The sequence below is a fragment of the Electrophorus electricus genome, chromosome 3 (assembly GCF_013358815.1).
Source record: "Electrophorus electricus isolate fEleEle1 chromosome 3, fEleEle1.pri, whole genome shotgun sequence".
Classification (NCBI taxonomy): Eukaryota; Metazoa; Chordata; class Actinopteri; order Gymnotiformes; family Gymnotidae; genus Electrophorus; species Electrophorus electricus.
The window spans coordinates 25,372,756-25,395,003 of NC_049537.1; the positions used below are offsets into that span (position 1 = coordinate 25,372,756).

At 42.5% G+C, this 22,248-nt stretch overlaps 1 protein-coding gene across 3 annotated transcripts in view; it reads right to left on the bottom strand.

The window, feature by feature from the left end:
- Window positions 1-21,693, bottom strand: part of LOC113589466 (1-phosphatidylinositol 4,5-bisphosphate phosphodiesterase beta-4) — a 47,603-nt gene extending 25,910 nt beyond the window's left edge. For all 3 annotated transcript variants that reach the window (XM_027029264.2, XM_027029185.2, XM_035524061.1), the window contains exons 1-5: window positions 21,480-21,693; window positions 19,131-19,169; window positions 13,311-13,373; window positions 5,474-5,571; window positions 190-270 (exon numbers count right to left, since the gene is read on the bottom strand). In XM_027029264.2, coding sequence (XP_026885065.2) covers window positions 190-270; window positions 5,474-5,557 — 165 coding nt within the window. In that variant the 5' untranslated portion in view covers window positions 5,558-5,571; window positions 13,311-13,373; window positions 19,131-19,169; window positions 21,480-21,693. The remainder of the gene's footprint in view (window positions 1-189; window positions 271-5,473; window positions 5,572-13,310; window positions 13,374-19,130; window positions 19,170-21,479) is intronic.
- Between the last annotated feature and the right edge of the window lie 555 nt (window positions 21,694-22,248).

Sequence of the window (22,248 nt, forward strand, 5' to 3'; positions counted from 1 at the left end):
GATCAGTGCTGCCAGCTGGGATCAGGAACATTTCTCTTGGGTCTCACATTGTGCTGATAGCATTGCATTACGATTTCTAAACAATAATCACCTAAACACAATGCAGTCTTCATGTTTTGTTTTCTTGCTTCTGTTGGTTAGTAATGGGCAGAAAGTATTATGTATTCAAAACAAATTCAAAACATGTACCTTCCCATCGCTTTTCCATGTGAGAAAGAAGCCAAACTCATCGACTTTGAAAAGGCAGCCGGATTCAAAGACAAACGGATCCTGTGGAACAGAGAAGTGGTGTTACAGAGGCCAGGGTCCCGTCACTCAGTTTTATATGGCACATACACTCTAGTACAATGCTGGCTGGCACACCACAACAGAAAGCCCTCACCATTCATGCTTCACGCCCTCCTGGAACACACTCAAAGACTCGATCACACAGTGGCCTCGAGGGAACAGGAGCAACCAGCAATGATCCATGGGAGCATCAACGGCTCCTGGATGTGAACACGGGCTCCTCGGTGACTACAGTCAAGCCTCCTGTCATGTCATATCTGGCCATTCTTCCATAATGCTTCTGCAAACAACTGAAGCTGAGATGACTGCTGACCGTCAACTCAATAACGACTGCAATTGGTGATTCGATTAGCATTCTTCGCCACCCCATTGTGTGTGTTTTTTGGAAGAAAATCCAGGTCAAGTTGACCTCCTAATGTTATCTGAGGGCTGCAGTAGCCAGACAGGCCTCAGGATGGTGGGGCTCAGGGAGTAAGGGGCCAGACACCAAGGGCCAAGTGCTGGGAGGAAGGCACACTGCTAAATGCATGTGACGCAGCCCTGCCAACATCACCTAGCATGCCTGTGGTTCTACGCTAGCACTTAACAATATATCGTTTGTTAATGCTAAGATCACACGATGCACACCAACATTTTTTCTTGCATGCTTTGAATGTCCTGGCAAATCTCAGTGTAATGGTTGGCTCCTAGCATCCCTGTCTCCATGGTTTCCCCGTCTCGTGTCTTTGTTTTGCTTTAATTCCTTGTTTTGGTTCCATTCCTTAGTTTCGTTTTCTCCGCCCCTCATGAGTTGCAAATGTGCATTGTTAAATCTTATTGTATGTGTATTTAAACCCTGCCTTGTTGCCTGTGTGTTGGCTGGTCATTGTGAATTGAAGTCTCTGTTTTTAATCCATGCCTCTGTGTTCTCTGTTCATAGTTGAAGATGTTGAGCCCTGTTAAGTTTATGTTACCTGTGTTATTGTTCCAGCTGTGTTCCGTGTTGTACATTTTTATTTAGCCTGTTTTTTTTTTTTCCTGTTTAACATCTTTTACTTTCTGTTTGTCTCATCATGTTTCCTGGATCCCTCCATGTTGGTAAGTTGACCCTGGATTGTGACTACGACTCTGACTGTGGATTTGCGTATAAGAAATCTCGCTCTTCTCTTTATATGCATCCGCCTCGTGATCGTTCCTCACAGATGATGATTTTTTTTTTTGACTAATTCATGTGCTCCAATGACCATAAAAAAAAAAAAAAAATTATTGGTAAAAATAATTGTATTATTTGGTAAAAATAATAAAGGTCTTTAATCAAAGGGTCATCACTTGTTTAATCAAGGGGTCATCACCATAGCATGGTCACTAATGAATTGGAATATAATTGCAATATAGTATGCATCTCCGCATCATGCAGCTGTAGCTGACGCCAATCCAGAGGTCTGTAGCTGCCAGATTGCTTGTTTCTGTGGCATGTCCAGGAGCAGCTCAATGACTGTGTGGCTGGCTGTCTGTCAGGCTGAACCACCTGATCGCTGCCTAAGCAGGCCTGTGCAGTTTCACAGTCCCACCCTGAAAAGCCCTCAGGCTAGCGCGGTCTGCATGCGTTCGTCGTGCCTCGTCTGCACGTACTGCGGCCCGTTGTGTGCAGCTGCGTGCATCTCCACATGCAGAACCATCATGCATGTTTGGGGCTTGAGTGACCGAGGCTCAGCTTGGCTCAGCTTATGAAGGTAACAGTGCTACTATGGGCATGCACAGGGCATGTCAGTTTCAACTGGTTCTCTCCTTTCAATGAATCTTGATATTCATTCTGATCTTATTATCCCTATAGTCACTTTGTTAAAGACCCAGGAAACGTGATAAAGTATTCAAACTGTTTGTGTGACACTCAAGTGTTATATTAAACATTTAGGGAATTTCCAATAAATAAAAACAGGGAACAGAAATATGACTAAAACTGCTAAAAAAAAAACAAACAAAAAACCAAAAAACAAAAACAAACTAGCTCATCATTTCTAGCTGAGAACAGTCTGGGCCTGGTACTAATATTCTAATGAGCACACTTGATTGACACTCTCTCCTTGTGCCATTATATTCAGCTCTGCTTGAGTAGCACGGCAAGCTGTGATTCTGAGATAGCGTGCTGTCATAGTTAAAACAACTGTTCATGTACACACCTACCGATGATACTGATGCAAATAATCCTTAAATTCAGCCACCAGAAAAGTGTGGAGGGAATGCTAGGTTTTTAAATCAGGATGAAATTAAACCATAGGCTTAGACACAACTGGGTTACTCCGTGGACAATAAAGCATTGTGTCGAAAGAAAATACAGATTCTTGGGACATACACAGATGCACCGCAAACCTTTAAAGACACTGATGAAAAATGTGATGCATTCACCAATTTAGTTTCGAAAAACTAATCCATGAGGTTTAGCAAAGACAACGCCTGGCTTGATGAAATTACATGCTAAGTGGCAAGTAGTAGGTTTTCCAACAGCATTATCAAAATCAGTTCATTAGCTTCTAAGCAGGATGCAACCACTGCTCATGTTACTTGAACACACTCCAACATCTCTGTAAAAACTGTGTAAAAAAAAAAAAAAAAGTTATGAATGTCATTGCTTGTACGATCAGACAAGTGATTTAAGAACATGAAACATTATGCGAGGTGAGCTCTGCCCAGGGCTATAGGACAAGGCTTACAAGAAAAAGGCAGCCCTGCATTTGCCATCAGGCAGGGGACATGGCACTATATGACCCTTTCTATTTCCTCATACTGCACATTTGGATCTCTAGAACAGTTTTTTGGAAGAAACCAAAGCTGATAGAGATTTAACACAACACATTAACATGATGGACTTGTAATTGAATTGTAACAGACTCTGCGAGTGTGCAATTTAACACACAGTACATTAACTTGACCCAAGTAATGGAATAAATTACAGTCGGTGGTGATTCTCCACTAAAACTATCCTAGTCTAGGGCTGCTTTAGCCTGTGTCCACAACCCCCAAACTCCCGCATGAGTCTTGAGATTAAAATGTACATTCAAAAGGTTTGATTAGTTGATACATTGAATACTGCACACTGAGCGGCAAATATGATTTCTTTTAAAGGTCTGTCCTAAGCGGAACCTTCTTCCTGTCCTCATCTCCACAGACTTGCAGAAGGAAAGTGCCGCATGGACGGCTAACCAACAGCACAGCCTGCTAAGGTGTGTACAGGGAGGCAGGAGGAAGCCATGTACACCACATGCCGGCGGCTCTGCATGGCGTCCCCCGGGGCGCGTATGAGCCATGCATCTGAACGTTCCGACCGGTGAGGGAGGATCGAGTAGCTAATAGATCTTAGCCATTTAATTACTTTGATAAAAGCAAGAGTGAGTCAAGGGGGAGAAGGCCATGTAGCCTTGACTTCTCTCAGAGGTATATACAGAGAGAAAGTGGATGGACTCCATGCCTACGCTCCGGAATATTCCACTAGCAAATAGCCGGTTAGATGAGTCTGCACCAGCAGTGGTCTGTGGTGCTGGATCAAGCTAGAGAAAACTAACCCAGGTCTGTGTTTACACCTGCATCAGTCACCACTGGCCGTCTCACTCATTCTGCCCCTCTCTAACCCCTGTGTCACTTATCTAGATGACCCCATCTGCTTTGCAGATAAAGCGGTCGTGTGCATAACACACGGGGATTACAAGAGGATGCTAATGGCCGAAGCGCTAATAAACTCGAGTGTCATCCATGCAAGTGGCCACCCATGAGCCGGGATAATGAGCACACTGCGAATGCCCTTCAAGGCAACGGCCAGAGCCAAGATGGTGGACAGCTCCACGGCTTCACCGTCTGCTGCTCTGTGGGATCAGGATGAACAGTAACTGGTCTCCACAAGATTACCTTCTTATTTATATCCTCCTTCCTTTGCTAGGCATCTGCAGTGTTAATCAAGAGACATGTACCCCTGCAGGGAAATTCAGTTAACAATGCCGTATGGTGTTTGCAATTTTCCACAATTCACAGATTTCACATACATAATTCTCGAGATTTGAAGATATGACTGAACTGAGCGCAGCAGCGTTGCAGTAAGATCTTACAGTTGAAGAGTACATCCTCCGAGCTGCCTGTCAGTTCTGCTCACTCAGGCACTATTTAGCTCTGCATGTAATTATCTACCTGTGAATGATGAGTGTTGGAGCATGCTTACACATCAGGATGGAAGGATGTGCATCTGGCTTCCCAAGTGCAAGAACCAGCATGTGTTATAAAATGTTATAATGCGGCAGGCGAAATGGGTTTGTAAAGTGCTGGCAGGGTTAATGACTGTTTAAATCTTGAACATGTTACCGAAGAAGGACCTAAGCTTTTTCTACACTGTGGCAAAGATGTGGCCTCCCTCTTGGACCTAAATCAAAAATTCACATAGATCATACACATACAGCCCAAGGCCTTCCTGGCCTGAATTGCTTTACAGAGAGGACGAAATACAGCTGGGCTGAAGTCTCTCGCTCGTCACACTGGGATGAATGGCCCTCTCCGGTCGTTTACCCTCGTCCTTCATGGGGAGAGCTGAGTGATGCCTGGTACCGCTGCAGCCCACTTTAAGTGATGCGATTAGGGTGGAAAGAAGAAGGGCCGGCAAGGGAAAAGGGACACGGTCATGCTTCTGAGACCGAGAGGGACGTTTGGGGATGCTGAGGGCTATAATGGTCTGGTGTGCATGTGATCACACTGACTCTTTGGCCTCACAATGACTAAGAAAAACTTTGGGTTCTGCCTGAGTATTGGGAACACTATGACAGGATTTTCTACAATGGGCAGTGAGAGTCTTCAGCCATGAGACGCGTCAGCACTGAGAGGCTTCAGCATGGAGAGGCTTCGGACCACGCAAACAGAGTCACTCGCATTAGAGAAGGAAGGAGGTATAATACGTCAGAGTGGAACTAAAGCACTGCCTATATTTATACAAAGTAAAAATATTTGCCGTTTTAACTACAGGTAAAAAGTAAAAAAATATCTAGAGTGCTTAAAAATTTAGAGTTAACTGAATTTCTGAATAACTGATTATAAATAAGATTACTGTTCTGTTTATTAATTTAAAATTTCACAGCTGCCCAGACACATGCTTAAGTTAAAACAAAAATTTTTTTCCTATAGTGCAGTGAACTGTCCGTAAGTAGTCAAAGAACATCACGTGTGAATTTACCTCGTCAAATCGGTCGAACACGGCACCTTCCTGCAGGAAATCGGGGACGTGCTTCTGCCAGTTGAACTCGTATAACTTGGTCATGGCTGCTCACAGGCCTGTGGTGCAGAAAGAGAGGGAGCATGAGGGAGGCACACACTGCAGGGGATGGGGAAACATGACCTAACACTGGCTTCTTCAGGAAACACATGGATCAGTAAAGTGCAATAGTTCGACCGTAACCAACTGCAAAAAGGGCAAAGATGCGAAACAGAGTAAGTAATGTGTCTCGAGGACAAAAGCATGAGGGGTTATCTAGGTACATCTCTCTCCCCCTGTGCTGTACACAGCATCTCTGCAAATTCAGCTCCTCATCAGATAGCCAGCTCTCTGGCCATCAGGGAAAGGTCTCTGTTACTTCTGCTGTTCTTGTTTAAAGATTTCTGGGGCCTTGTTCAACGGTTGCTCTGCAGTGTGTGCCCATCACATTCATCTATGTTTAAATAATGCATGCAGTGTGCTGAAAGCCAACTTGGCAGACTGTGGCAAGCCTAAGCCACATTCAAAACACAAAGACTGGAAACTGACTGGATTTTCATATTACATTTTTTTTTCTATAACTCACCGGGAAGAAAGCAAAGGCACCCTTTTAAGATAAATCATGCGGTAGTCATTTTCTGCTTTAACAACTTTTCAATATGCTACAGAGAGGTCATGTCTTTTCCATTCTATCACTCGGCCTGCCACATTTCAACACCTTGAATGTTGGCCTTGTGTGGAGCTCAAAATTAAAACACATCCTTATAAGTACTTTGTGTGAAAGCACTTTGACAAAAGCTTCGCTAATCCTAAGAATGAAACCCATATCCATCTTGAAGTCTTGGTGTTCTAGTTACAGATTGTGCACCTGTGTCTAAGTACTCTCCTGAAAAAATGTGTTGTTGATTTGTTTTCTTCACTGCCATAACCAATCACAGATGGGGCCAATAGACAGTGTTTCTCCCACAAGTCACTTCTGAAGATGGCAACAGACACTGCATTTAATGGCATTTAATGGTGGGGACACGCAGGTGGATGTGATGGCCTGTGATGTCAGAAATGGATCTCACGTCTGATTCAGAGCTCGGCAGGAAGGGGAGTGCTCTCAATCGATAGTTGCTCATTGATGAGCGAGCTAAATGGCAGACTAAAGAGGATCCTCACAAATTTCACCCAGACAGATAAGCCACCTGGCATGAGAACCTGATCAGCGCAGACGGGGAGAGAGCGAGAGAAAGAAAGCGCGAGAGAGCGAGCGAGCACTACAACGTAGCTTTCTCCACACACTGCCATTAGCATCTGCAGCACCCCACAGAGGAACATTAGGAAGAGCCTCATGTCACTCTCATAGGGGCAGCCATGCAGCAAAAAACCCAATGTTCCAAAGAAATTTCAGACTATTCCACATGGCTGATGACATTTACAATGTTGGAACAATGCTAAATGTTTAGGATGAGAAGTTCAATGTATTCTGGTTAATATTAAACAGGAAAAGGCTCCGGGTTAGGCACCCACTGAGTGAGAAAACTAATATTTGGGCCTATCCATACAAACATTACATTGCACAACACAATACAGATTTTTGACAAAATCCAAGAATTAAGCATTTTGCAATGCAATGTGCCAGAGGAAACAAGGATCCTTCAAAGCAACTAGTTTGTCTTCAGTGCTCAAAGCATATGACACAGTGGGTGCTAGGAGCATACGGCCTGTAGTGCAGACCCCTGGTACCTGCCATTTCAAGCCAGCCACTGGGAAAATAACCAGTCCTCCCCGATTTCATTCTTGCCGCTCAGCTGAAGGACTGAGGGGCTCAGATGTGTATGGGGTGCACAGGGAATTCCGAGCTGACCTTGCAGGTGAAAGCACAGCTCCAGCATACAACCAGCATTCCAAAAGGCTCTTGCTCTTCACAGCCTGCAGGAAATTAGCCTAACGAGCCTGCTGGATTTCAGAAGTCACACATAATATAAGTAGATGGATGACAAAATGTTTACATTTTGCAAGCTATGCACTGACGGAGCAGTATACGATATACTATAAAAGGCATTCTAGCCCTTATTGTTGTGATGAACTAGGGAAAACCTCTGGTAATCATGCATAACTTAACAGGGAGGGGGCAGAACTGAACTCCACCTAGTAAGACCTTGAACTCCTAAACATGACTTCGTTAGCACACACTAGCACTGCTGAAGTAGCATGAAAGGGCTTTTCATGCATTTCACTATGCAGAGAATTCACAGCCCCAGCGACATATGCTAAAATGCCGTACATCTCTCAGTGAAAGAGTAATGATTTGGAAATGCAACATAATTATCACTGAACTTTGTTCAGAAGGTTTTTGTTTCAGTTACAAAAATACTTTCATCCCTACTGTGCTTTTATTAGGTTCATTTCTGCAGCCATTCATCATCACCCTCTCAAACAGGAGCGGAAGAGACATGTCATCGAAGAAACACCTCAGCTGCAATTTCAACAAGTGTACATCTATAAACAGCCATCATTTGTTATACAAAGTAATTAATGAACTTATGCTGTGCAAAGCTTATGCCACAAAACTATTCCCAATTATAAAACTGTAATGAGTAATAACATAATAGTAGCTTACTAGTCATTGTGATTGTAATATCTGTAAAGCAGTAACAGTGGTTCTAAAATTCATCTGGAGTTTTACTGCAGAGCTGAGACAGCAAGTCAAGATAAATATTTAACTGTCTTGAAGTTAACGTATGACCTCAGTTTATAACATTTTTTTCCCCTCAAGATGAGAAGGATGATTCCAGTTCAGATGCACAACTCTCCGAACTCAGAGAATGAAGCCAGTTCTGCTGGACATGGCCTCACACCAAGCAACCCTGGGAAAAGACCCAAGCACGGAGCTGAGGAACCGTTACTCCTGCTGCACCAGCGCCTGCCAACTCCAGACAATAAGCTTCCACTTACGATCTGGCCCTTGCCGTCATTTATGCACTGTGTGACACAACATTCCTGCCCACAAGGGATAAGCCCTAAGGCAAAACAGTAAGAGTATACAGCAATACAGAAAGCCTTCTAGTGCCTCACAGAATTGTGGCAATGTGATATTTGGGTAATGGACACTCTATGCACACATTATCAGGTGCTTGTCATGAGCAAACAAGCAAATATTCCTCCCCCAACCTCACCTAAAAAACCCCCAAGCTGTATTAATGCTCAGTAAGAATTTCATGACCAGCAGGAACAGTTTTGTCTGTGATCTCCTAGCAAAACTCAGGTCCTTCAGATTGAGGAACGTCACCAATCTGTGGTCCTGCACCTGACAAAAAGACATTTAACAGACCTGCGCAAGTGTGAGAAGTCCAGCCCTACAGCCAGCGTCTCCGTGTGTGACTCTGCGGCGTGGTGACTGGGTGGTGGAGCATGAGTGGCGGGTGCTAGCCTTTCCTTTGCGTAGGACGCGTGGCAGGTCTGTTCAACAGCACACTAGCAGCTATGCTGGCACTTGGCCAGGAGCACAGCAAACAAAAACACACCTCCAGCTTCCTCCACAGTAAGCTTATACATCCTTACCTTTCCAGTCGTAACCTGTTCTAAAGCACACAGAAACACCCCAACGCATGCGCACATGCTTCAAATGTCCCAGATTAGGTAGCTCTAAATGGCAGTGCAGTGAGGAGCTCACAGAAGTGAAAAACAAACAGACCTACATAACAGTCATTTTTAATGTACAACAATGAAAACAAGCAGCCCTAGTTTACTTATCATCACTAAATTTCACTAGTATTAGCTTAATGGTAATGTTAGATGAAAAAGTCAATAGTCAAACATCTGTAGTCTTAACACCTTAGAATATGGTTCTTATTTGTATCCTTATGGCCTAAGTAGACCACACCTGTGCATACAAGCAAACACAAACTACTGGGTTTGAAGGGAAAAGCAGTAATGAGTCAAACAGCAAGACGTACAGTATGAAAGACTAATTTGGTTACCTCACTGTTAGAAATGACATTGTTAAATGACATTACTACTAAACAGCATTAGCTTCAACTACATTAACTTAAGGTTAATGTTTTCCTACAATATCACAGTAGCATCGCCAGGGGATAGAACACCCCACAATGATGTCATGAAGTGTTACCAGTGGCAAAGCACATAGCCATCTGGCACACTGCAACAGGAAAGCAGGACAGTTGTGCTCAAAACGGTCCTCACTCTAAACTCACTTTGCAAAAAATACCTTTTGCACTATCTGTATAAAGGCCTCTCCAATCAATGTCCCAATTACTGGCTTCTGCTCAATGAAAAAGAGAGAGAGAGAGAGAGAGAGAGAGAGAGAGAAAGAAAATAGATATGACTTCTGGTAGCCTGGGGGGTGTTTCAGAGTAAACAGTGTTTTTGCACGGATGAAGATCCGGCTTGTGCTGATGACTTCATGGCTGTGTGCGTAGCACATGGGCAAAGTCAGGAAGTGGTGGGCACACTGAGCCACTTGGCAACTGAACCCATGGGGATAGGGAAAAATCCACCCCGCCATACCAGAGTCCTCGTTCTGGCCGCCCACTGTTTATCTCCATCATGTGAGGCTTGGCTTATCCCTTAGGGTTACAGATTCATCTCATTGTACTCGTCCGCACATTGAGGAACCCCACATGGACGGACCCATTTGAGAGGCGAACGGCATGCTGGGAATTCTAAACTTGAGACAGAGCCTTGTAAACACTGGCAATGTATACTGACAGTACTTCATATGTTCTATTCTTTCTGTTGTTCAGTGGTGACATGTCTCTTTGGCATGCTGTGAATAACAATGCTGTCTGACATAGTGAAGTCTCTGAGTGGCCACCATACTGAGTTTGAGTAAGTTTTAGTTCTTAACTCTAAATAAAATGAACATACCTGCATGGTTAGACACATGAATGGTTGCAGTGCCTCCCAGGCTGTAGCTGCTGAAAATGATTATTCTTGATTTTCTTCAGCACAGACCAAAGTTGATGCCTGTGGTTGCAGCAGTGTGCTAGTGTTGGTGCTTGCGGAAGCATGGGTGTGGGTTTGTTTGTCTGGAGTGTCAGCGTAATTGAGGATTCTACACTGAGGTTAAGGCTTCACCTGCCATGCTTTGCCAGCAGTTTTATGAGGGCATCTATGTTTTAGCTAAAATCAAGTGGATAGACAGAGGGGCATCATGAGTGGTGGTATGGTTGGACTCAATGGCCCCTACGATCCTGTAATACGTCGTATTTAAAAGCACACGAGTGGGTGCCAAGGGGCACTCCTGCCTCTGATGACTCAGCAAAGCACAGCCAAGGATTTGTTTTGCTCAACAGTAACCCCATTACTTAACACCAACCTCGAATTGAAAAGGTTTTGAAGGACGTGTCTGTGTGTGAGGTAATAACACAATCAGGAATTCCAGAAGCTTCTAAGATGCAAAGCAGTGGAAAATGTTACATGCTGAGGACTGGAGATGTCCACCCATCACAGTAACGCCATGAAAGCTTCCACAGCTAATGATGTCCATGACTCCTGCAGGTCCATTCAGGATTTGCGTTTGGGGCTGAAATAAAGCGCAGAGCAGATTTACTGGAGCACCAGCCTGAGGTGTGTTTTACCGCAGATTAACAGGGCAAGGGATCACCTCAGCCCACTTTCTATGCGCAGCCTCGGGTTCCACCAGGCCAGGTTTGCCCAAACATGGTCAAAACACAAGAGAGACAGAGAGAGAGAAGGGACAACTGTCAGACCTCCTTACACTGCTAACCCAAAACTGCAGAGAAGAGAATTCACAGTTTCAGCTTAGCAGGTTCATTCTAGGGTCTTAGACCAGTTGCCCTTCACCTAAAGCCTTAGAAGAAAGCAATATTTGGAGTGAATATTATTGTGGAGGCTAGGCTAATAATAGTTTGGAATGTTACAGCCTGTTTCAGCTTTATCCGATTTCTTTGCACTGTTTCCGGGTTGAATGTGAGCGTTTGGGAAGGGAGGAGGTCTATGAGATGAGGAGACAACACATTTCAGTGAGTGAGAGAGACAAAGAGAGAGAGACAGACAGACAGACAGACACACAGAGAGAGAGAGAGCGAGAGAGAGAGAGAGAGAGCGAGAGAGAGAGAGAAAGAGAGAGAGAGAGGAAAGGAAAGGGCCACAATCCACAATCATCTCTCTGCCCAAATATGTACCTATGAGGAACACAAATTATAACTTCTATTCCTCACTAACCCCCTACAGATAAAGACAGGAAGAGAATAAGGGAATGCATTTTTTCTGAATTGCTGAAAGAGAACACTGCCTTATACAGAGGCATGGAGGCAAAGGGCAACTGGAGCTGAATAATTCCCCAATTTGTCCAGACAGTAAAGGCAGTCCTTTGACACAGTCACATCTGGCCAAAATCCAGCTGGCCAAAGACAAAACAGGTGAAAGAAATAGGGTGCTGGAGAATAGCTGCTTTGTACAGATGATATGCGATGTTTTTAGGTGCTAGAACTTCAGTTGATAATGTGTGTGTGTCTCTGTCTGTCTGTCTGTCTGTGTATATAAACACGCAAAAGCTTATGAAACAACTAAACAAAATTCAAGTAATTTCTCCAAAATACACAATTACCTCAAAGCCTCCTGACAAGACCCCAAGCAAGTGAGGTAGATTCGACATCAGAGGTGAGCTGTGATCCCTTCCATTTGATCAGCGGCCCACCCCCTATTTATTTTATTAGAGGGAGAAACCCTTTCTTGACAAACAAACACCACACAGATGTTGCTCTGCTCCGACACCATACATCTCCATGGTAACCCTATTCCCGGGGACAGGCAGGCCATAATAGCCACTGCTCTGCTGTGCTGAGACAGGATGACTTACGGCACACGGCTCCTAGTAGCACTTTACAGTCCAAATGAGAGCCCAGTGTGTATAAAAACCTATTCACTCGAAGGTTTTCTACTCAGAAGAAATCTACACCAAAATAATATGAATCTCCCAAGAGCTCCAGTTTATCCTCATCATTTACCAGCACCTGGGTAAAACTGTGGATCTTGGATGCATTACCAAACTCCATGCCCTAGCTTTGCAAATCTGTTTGAATTACTGCCTGGTCTGCTTGTAGAAAACCTTTTAATAGTACAAATAGTATCTCAACAAGCAATGACTTTTAATAATCATGTGTACATAAGCAATTATAAAGGCTTACATTATACCAATAAGGCATTATTTATAACATGGATTAATAGCATTTTACAATGCGTGAGGGATTACATCATAAATCCCCATTTTTTACTGCACCTTTATCTGTGCTACTGTAAACACCAGTTCAGAAAAATATGGATCTCCGTATTAAATTATAAGCAACATTTTTGGAATACATTTTTTTTTTTATATGCACTGGTATATAATGACCATCATTACATAACGGTGTCATTAATCTGCTCTCTCTCATATCTATCTCTGCAGTCATGAATATGCCACCAACAGCAGGCTGCCAAACAACCTTTTGCTAAACAACCTTTAATACAGGTGCCATGTAGTAAATATTGGTGTGCGTCACGACTCAAAAAACAAGACAGTCAGACACTATCTGCATATCAGCCGAAACTCCGATATGAGAGGACAAATAACTGGGGACCGCAGGGCACAATCAGCTGCTCAACACCGCTGCACAGCTTCTTTACAGCAGAGATGGAAGACGCTTCTGCCCAGCGTCTCAGCACCGCTGGACAGATTCTTTATAGCAGATACAGGAGCCGCTTCTGCCCAGCTTTGCAGCCAAGGGGGATGTGTGAGACTGTCAGCGATTGGTACTTCTGAGAGGAATGCTGGGGTAATTCAAATATGATGTGACTTCAGTCATACCAGACAGATGCCGCAATCACGTCAGGGACAGCTCCAGGGCCGAGGACAGCAGTAGGTGATGTTCTGCAAACACAGTAAAACAATGTTAAGTAATTACTATCTGCTTTAATTACTAATTACTTACAGACAGAGCAAAGCAAGCAAGCAAGCAAGTTAAAACTAAAAAAGGACAATGCAAATGAAAGGTTTTCCAACAATACAAGACAGCAGGAAGCAACAACAGTCACATCTCTTATACGTTTGGTTTTCAAGAGAGCAAAAATGTTTTCAGTAACACCTAATTTGCTTATATAAGTCCATCTGAACGCTAACCAACCCTGTAATATGCAATTCCATTCTGTAGGTGCTCATTAATCACTGGGGGTTTTGGTGTGGCTGAACACCTTAAACCGAAAGAAGACCGATGTCCCATAATATTATAGTTAAAACGATACGGAAAAAAACCTTCAGTATTTATTGCTCTCTCACATTCAACAAGCTGCTCTTCACTTTGTTACCCTCCCTAAGCGGTGCTGCCCCCCCACCCCCCCCACAAACATTTTATAGCCAGGCAGATGGATTTGACAGACCAGTACAAACACAACCACTCTTTAATTTGCTACATTCAACATCTCAAGCGGTTTCAGAGAATGAAGTAGTCTTCTGAGTGCTCTTCAGAAATCGGAGTTTTGTGCCATAAAAGGTAATTACCATATGCTGTAGGCATGACCCTGGACTAAACTTGGTGGGAATATGGCACCAAGCCATGGCTGTCATGGGAAGAACTTCTGTCTCTGGGGACATGTCTATGAAATTAAAGCCTTGACAACCTCAAGAGAATGCATCACCTGTAATGATTTATTCTCTAAAAATAGATACAGATTACACATCGCCAAGCAGTAAACATGCACCAGTTTTTCTAAATTGACACTGCAATCAACGAACAAAGCTGATCCATTTAAACCACCAGTTCAAAACTATGCCGTTTGATCCATATGGTAGTCAAATCCTCATAATGAGCAGCATTTATTTTTAGCCATAAATGCTGTCATTTCAAGTAACATCATGTTTAGCTACAATTATTCTCCAGATTAGAACAGATGATAAAATGCCTATAATCCCTAAAGTCACACTCATTTATGACATCAACGAGCTGTGGTATGGAAAAATACAACACCTTTACCTCCTCAAACTGCTGTTGTACATTAATTTCCTGAAACAGCTTTGAATGTTTCTCCAACACAATTCACCTATAAGATCAGCTGCTACAACCAGACTTATTACGTACGAATATCAAACAGTCCAAAAATAACACAGGGTGCAGAAATCATCATGAACAAAGCATCTTTAAGAAGCTGTAATTACAGACAGAGTTGAGGGAGGAATTCAAGAGTGAATGGCGTTTCCTGAACCCAGCAGAGGTGTTGACATACCCGCCTTCATATTCCTCACTGCTGCTTCAGAGCATGCTACTGGGAGGGAGGGCTTCATATAGCTCCTTCAAGTGTTTATTAGTGATGGGGGCTGATACCATGCTGATAAACTCAGAAAGATGTTATGAGGGTACCTTGGAGCTTTGCTCATGTAATTCACCTCTGGGGTCCAACAATAATTAGCATTCAACCTTCACACAGTGTCATCGCTGTAGACAAGGTGACTGTGAGGAGCGATGAGAGCACAGAGCCCTGGAGTTCTCACAGGTGCTGTATGAGGGTCACTGTTATAAGAACACAGGCTTAAATGACTGCAAGAGGGGGGAGGCAGCAAGGGAGAGAGAGAGAGAGCACATTGGAGAAGGAGGGGCGTGACAGAGGGCAACAAAGAGAATAAAGAAAATAGAAAAAAAATGGGGAGAAAGTGAGAGACCACAGTAGAGAGAGAGAGAAAGCCTGAGGAAGAAGCTGCACAGCCGGAGTCCCTGTTCCATGAGAGCAGCTGGGGAGGACAGGGTGTCCGGGACCAGTGTCACACCACCCGTCTCTTGTGTGACAGAAACAAGGTCTGACACCCGCCATCTAATTCCATATAGAGCTTCAGCATGGGCTAACGAGCTCTACCCTGCCACATTAGCAAATGCTTTGGTGGCACCTCTACCTGCTCAGACCAAGGTCCACACACTGCTTAAAACATGACAGAGCTCTGTCAAAAATGCTATAAAACGCAGTGGGTGTGGCTCTGTAGAGTGTGTGTGTGTTTGTGTGGGGGAGGGGGGGTGGTAGAGAGGTTGCCTGTGAAGAACTAAAGCGATAAAATGTATAAGCATAAATGTGTCTAATCAATTGCCAGTGACAAATCTCAACTTCGTACAGACTGTCACACCATAGCAGTAGTTGTACAGTGTGGAGCTCACCTTATGACACAACAATAATCACTGTGTTATGGTGCTTTTGGGAAACTAGAACTACTCAAAAGCTTGATTGACGCACGTGATTGGCTGGTCCTGCGGGAACTCTCTTTCCATGCCTCTTAACCAATCAAGCTGATGGAGCTGAGCCAATTAGCAACAGTCTTGTGCTGATGCTATGGCAACCATTTTTGCAGAAGTTGTAGGCTTAATTTGATGTCCCCTGAGCTGTGGAGGCTACAGTTTGAGCAAGCAATTGCTTAGGTATCTCTCTTTTATACATTATGAAATTTGTTTTTAACTTTAAAGCAAGTTTTAAGCTTTAAATTGTTGGTTAGGAAGTTCTCTCATATTGTGTCAACTCACCAACACACTCAGAGTCTGAATGTCACTTCAACTGTAGGGTGAGCCCAAATACTGGGTACTTGGACAAAGTGTGGGGTAGTTCCTTATAGGTCTCCCTTAGATCTTTTTGATTCTTACTACCTACAAAATCCTTACATGGAGACATTAATTATTACAACCTTGTGTTTAGCTAGAATGTTATTTTGAAAAACAATGGTTCCAACAACCTAGCTACTATACTAGAAATTGAACACTGGGCTATACCGTTCCCACCCCAAAGTGAATAGAGTTGTTCCAGGTATGGATCTGAATACAACCTGGATAAATATTTAAACAAACAGAGCTTCAAATCACTTGTGTAGAAAGAGCCCCACACAACATATAGCGGTTTAGAGAACCTCCAATTTTGTGAGGCAGTTGTGATGCTAATAAAGGCTTTTGCTTCTGTGCTTGACCAGTCAAAATTTCTGTTTCTTTTATCAGTTTCACATGTGACCATTTGACAGGTGGCTATACAGTAAAACTACTTTGCTCTATATTAAATAGTGTGATCACAAATTACTGAAATAGCCTGCCCTGTGGAGTGTGACGTGACATTTCCATCATTCAGCAGTAAAATTAACAACCAATGTGATTAGGCTGCAAGTAATGTCACCGTCAAGAGTGTCCTCTGACCATCTCATGTTTTATTATCTAGAAAAAAAATTTAAAAAAATAAAATGCATGTTTCCTGATTAGCTTGTCCAAGTCTTAATCTCCAGCATCTTCAGCTAAAGTCAAAATCTAACAGTGCTGTGAGCTTCAGCTTTAAAGATACAAATAATGTCCAGCTGCCATTGGTTTGAGATTGCCATTTTGGAGTTCAACAACATAGTGATCTTGTTAGGCAGGTGGCTGCTCTTTAAAATAAGATGCTTTATGAAACCTAAATCACAGCTCCATGTTATCTACAAATACTTTAATAACTTCCGCATAAAGTTTTGGTGAAGAATTAACAGTGTGAACACATAGCAAGTTTGTACCTGGCTAGTTTTCATTGTGAAGTAATGCTAGCTAAGCATACCGCAGAGGACAAGCCATTTTGAGATCTACACATCATGCAATTTTAACTGATTAACAGCTTTGGATATTCAAACCCTGCTTTGGAACAGGATAGATTCACACAGTTTATTTCCTGATCAGGAAAGCCTTGATCAACATCATAAGTGCTGTTCATCATGCTCAGGAGCTAATCAAACTCCATGTTCTCAACAAATATTCCAACTCCAACACAATGAGCACAACAGATCCAGAAGTGAGCACGTTTAGGAGTCATGTTCTGTGTTATGGAACAAAGGTCGACAGTTTAATTGGAAGTGCAAATTATGTTCACATGTAGCAATCCCACCAGTGGTTTGAGGCACGGGTTGAGTGAATCTGAACGGAGGGATGTGTTTCCAATGGGGGAATGGAATTAGAAAGTGCAGATAATAGCTTTTGGTTTGCACTGTTCCTAAGTATTTTTAGACTCACATATGCAGTCCAGGAACAGCATTCGTTTAGTAGACTTTTATGCTGCCAGATAGAGGCAAGTTTTGAACAGCACATGCTGGGATATTTTGTGTCACCGTTACAAAGAAAAATCTCCAAAAATAAAAGTAATGAATGAATGAACCTGTGTGTGAATGTATTTTACCAACAATATATTACCAGACTGCAAAGCAGCACAAAATCACTACAGCCTAACAGTATTGAACTGAATGCTGTCGTGCATGTTACAGAAGCCTTAGGCTAAACCCTAAAGGTAATGCTTACTAAGCTACTCTCCTTGGCCTAGGGTTCCGTAAGCTCTGCAACTATGCCACAGGTGTAAATTATTATTTTATGTACAGTACACCAGCTACTGAAACATGCACAAGCATTTACTTTCAGGTGTCTTTGTGGTGATCAGGAAAATCAAACAAACAAAATAAAACAAACAAAAAACCTTAAAACAAACCCACCACCAGTTCTGAAACTTTAAGTGGTCCTCAAGAAGAGGTGAATCTGTGCTCAATATAATATAGTATGTTTCTCTAGTAATTAATAAAGTCTGATTATATGGCTATAAAATAATACATTTGGCAGAAGTACAGAAGAGTAACAGACATGGCCTTCACAGCCTGGCAGTACACCAAATCCTATACTGTAAAATGTGAGCTTATATGCCTTTGTGATTATTGTGGCCTCATACAGCATGGAAACATACATCAAGCTCAGTAGTGCAGCAGCCGACACATTTTACAGCAGCATCTTAAAATCACAGAGACTGCGAAGGCCTTGCTGTTTGTATGCGAAACTGAGCCTTCAACAAGGTGTAGGGCAGAGTGTCCATTCAACAGTGTGGAGAGGCACTGCAGAGCCAAGGATATCCTCACACCAGCCACCGTCAGGATTTTCAGTTCAGCGATCTTATCCAAACCACAAAAAAAAAGCCATATATAAAACCAACAATAATTTGCTGGTAAATGTACCAAAACGGATGAAAATAGCAGATTAAAAGGCGCACAAAAAGCAGTGGATTAAATCCCTCAAGATGCTTTGAAAACCACCTATGTAAGCTCTATTTTTAGTTGATTCATATGCAAGTGGTACTGTCCCACAGCTACATATCAACAGTGGCAATGTCCAATGTCCATAGACACTGCAAAATTCTCAGATTCCACCTGCTCATTGCTTTGCTATGCCTGTTGATGAAGCAATCATTTGAAGATGCTAGTTCAAAAGACATAACAGCAGATATTTTTACTTGCTATTAAGGCCACCTCTAACTGACAAACTCCACCAGGTGATCCTAATCAGATGTCAAACAACCTTGCTTTGCACTGGTGGTCAAGCATAGACACCTGTTGCACTTACACTCTATAAAAGATGGTAGAAGCATAAAATAGCATTAAAAAAAAAGTCTCACACACACACACACACACACACACACACACACACACACACACACACACACACACACACACACACACACACACACACACTTGCCTCAATCAATTCAAATTTTTATAACAGTGACTACAGTCTGAAAGCTACTTTAAAAACACTACAATTCATAATCACCTTTTAATACTTAAGGTAAGAACTGAGTGGAGAGACCCCCCCCAACAAGAGAGTTGTTACCCACTTACCAGTGCTGCATGAAGTCAGTGTTAGACCAGCATCTTTTTCTGTGAACACATAAGAGAGATTTGAATCAAATAAGAATTCACTGGAAACTTAATACTGAACAAAAGGCCCCAATCTGTATACCAATCAGATACAGACTCAGGGACATTTTGGCAGCTTTTCAGTCAAAGATAATGTACTTGAAATGGCAGCATCATAAATCTTTTCCACAAAAAGCAACAGTGTGTCAAAGGTTCAAAATACTGCATATCTTCAACCATCTAACGGGTCTGTCAAAGCCTTTATTCACAAATTCAGTCCTCTGTTCATTTTAATTTTATCAGCCAATTCCACACACACAGAATGTCCCTCAAATTTATGGTACTGGAAAAAAAATTGTGATAAGTAACCTTGAAGGTAGCATGTAGTTAGACATGTTCCTACCCAAAGTGGGTATATAAATGTGAACAGACAAAATGCATTCACAATGTTCATTCCCCCCTGCCCAAAAATCTTTTTATTACATATGATAAATTATACTTTAGTTTTTATAATTTCTTTGATCACAGAAAGTGCCACAAGTTTTACTAGATGGCATCAAACTCTTGAGGGTTCTATGGTTTTTTTTTTATTCGAATGTCCTATATTAAGTTATGAAGGCATGAGTTCTAAATTATCTGGCTGAAATGCCTGATCAACAAGCCACAGGTCAGCTGCCTGACAACAGACCCGGTACTATAACAATAAACAAACAGGAACTTAAGTTCACTCGGTCAACAGATCCTGCAACAACGTATTATCTTGCTCCTAACTGTTTTAATCGTTAATATGCGTTTATGGACCTGCCACGCATATAGAAAATCCCAACCTTTACCGGTCTTCGTCAGCACGTCAATAAGTTTACTATATACAGTATCATGGAGGCTCTATCCTATATTGGGAAGCTCTGTATACTCAAAATATCATAAAAATTCCTGTGTTCTCATCAGTCTAAATTTGGTCACTTAAAACTGTTTGTTCAGTCATCATTTCTACCTCAATGTCTACTGTCCATAGACGACACAGGGTAATAACGAAAATGGCTAAATTTATCGTCTTAAAATATCCTGCTAAATAGCTAGCAATCTAACGGAATCTAGTGCCATCTTTTATTCGGTTAACCGTTCTTGTATGTTAATATATGCCGCATTACTTGTATAAATGAAAAGCCCATTTAAGGAAAATTTGCCACCGCCTTTCTAGACAGGTGTACTAAAAACCTGTACGAGAGGATTACGGCCAAATCCGGTCCATCGAGAAGGGCTGAGCTTTAATATGTTTAATGTGACAATTTGTAGCCATCTGAAAATTAACAACGGACACTTCCAACTGCGTTTCATTTGAGCCAATTTTTATTAGCAAAGAATCATAATCCATTAACAATATTGGAAACTAGCTACAATTCTTGCATAGACCTGGCGGGTGCATTTGGACAAAACACTGGTAGAGTGAGGACAGCAAGCTACGTGGACTGAGTAGCTATAATTAAATATTTAATACACAATGACAGGTTTAGCTAGACATTTAAACCACCTTTGGTAAGTCACATAACTATCGAGCTATTTATTTCCAGATTTTCATAGGCAGTTTTTGTCTGACTTGATTCTCAGTCTGAAACTGGGTAAAGAAACTAAAAATCATGTACGCAGCTATAAACAGTAATACACACAACAAATAATATTTGGATTGGGCCCACTACTAAAATAGTAAACATTCTGGCGTTTGCTAATGTTAATATTATAATGTTTGTATTCATTGTGCTGCCTAGCTATCCTGTTTGTTGGCAATGTGGTCACTGCTAGTTGACAGGCACCAAGCTAGCTAGCGCAGAGGCTAACGGTCAGTACTCTGAACCATTCTAGAACCACTTGAAATTAACCGGCGCAGCTAGCTAGTTTTTAAACAGTAGCTCAAATGCTGCGCACGTGCTTTTCAATGGGAAAACAATGCGTTCTTCAGAAGCCGCGCGCGCGACACTTTCCTTTACCCCCATGCCATTGGACACGGTGCCAATGACTCTGACACAGCTAGCAAACTAGCTACTACTACCAGCCATATCTAGTGGTGCAAAAGCATGTAATTTCATCTTGACCTCTGCCGATGGTGATGGAGTTGAGGTTTTTTTTTCAGTGCTTTTCGAAGCCTCTTCGAACAGTTTGCACAATACCGATTTTCTCTCACTCAATCTTGGACCTCCCAAGTGAATGCTCTCCAACTAGGGCATTCAAACCAATGCCTAGATCTCTCACTCACACTCTCTCTCACACACACACACACACACACACACACACACACACACGAACCAACGAACGACACAACCAAATATTTCTTACACGAATCAGTCGCTTTAGGCAGAGTAAATCCGGCGGTGAACGATGCTTAAGGAGGAAGGGCCGGGATCATCTGTCTCCAGCTGCTGCCCGTTCTCCTTCTTGCTTCACTCGCCCTCCAGTGGAGGGCTGCTCGGTGCAGTCAAAGAAGAAACCCCTTACTTAAGAGCGCGCGTGTGTGCCGCAGCCGCACAATGAATGGTTGTCAGGCGGAGTGAGTCATCGAGAAGTCCCCGACCGCCAGTAGCTGCTACCGCTTAATGGTCAAGTAGGAGGAGTATGGCTGTGAAGATCAACAGTCCACAGCACTCCATACCAAGTCTGATGCAGCAGTTAGGGCCACTCAGGTTTCTATCATATTCGTGCATTTTATTACAATCTGAGACTAAAGCAACACACACCCTTTTCAAATTATGTTAAAATGTCTCCAAAAAATTTTAAAAAAATTAAATAAGTGTGTGGTTTCATGAGGGAGTGTATGAGTGTGCAATTTTTGTTTTAACCATTGGTTATATTTATATTTTTTTCTCTGATGTATGATCTGGAGGGTGAAAGACTGCAGCCAACACAGCAGATGTGATTACAACACTGTGGGTGTAAAAGTGCCAATTAGTTGTGGGCAAGCTGAGAAATCAGATACAAACAAACACAAATGTGTTTTTTCCAAAAATACTGTGATAATCATAGTGACCTCATGGTGATTATAAATATACATCTAGGCCTTCCATTACTTAAAATATGCTTTCTAATTAATGGAACTTCAAAGCCTTGC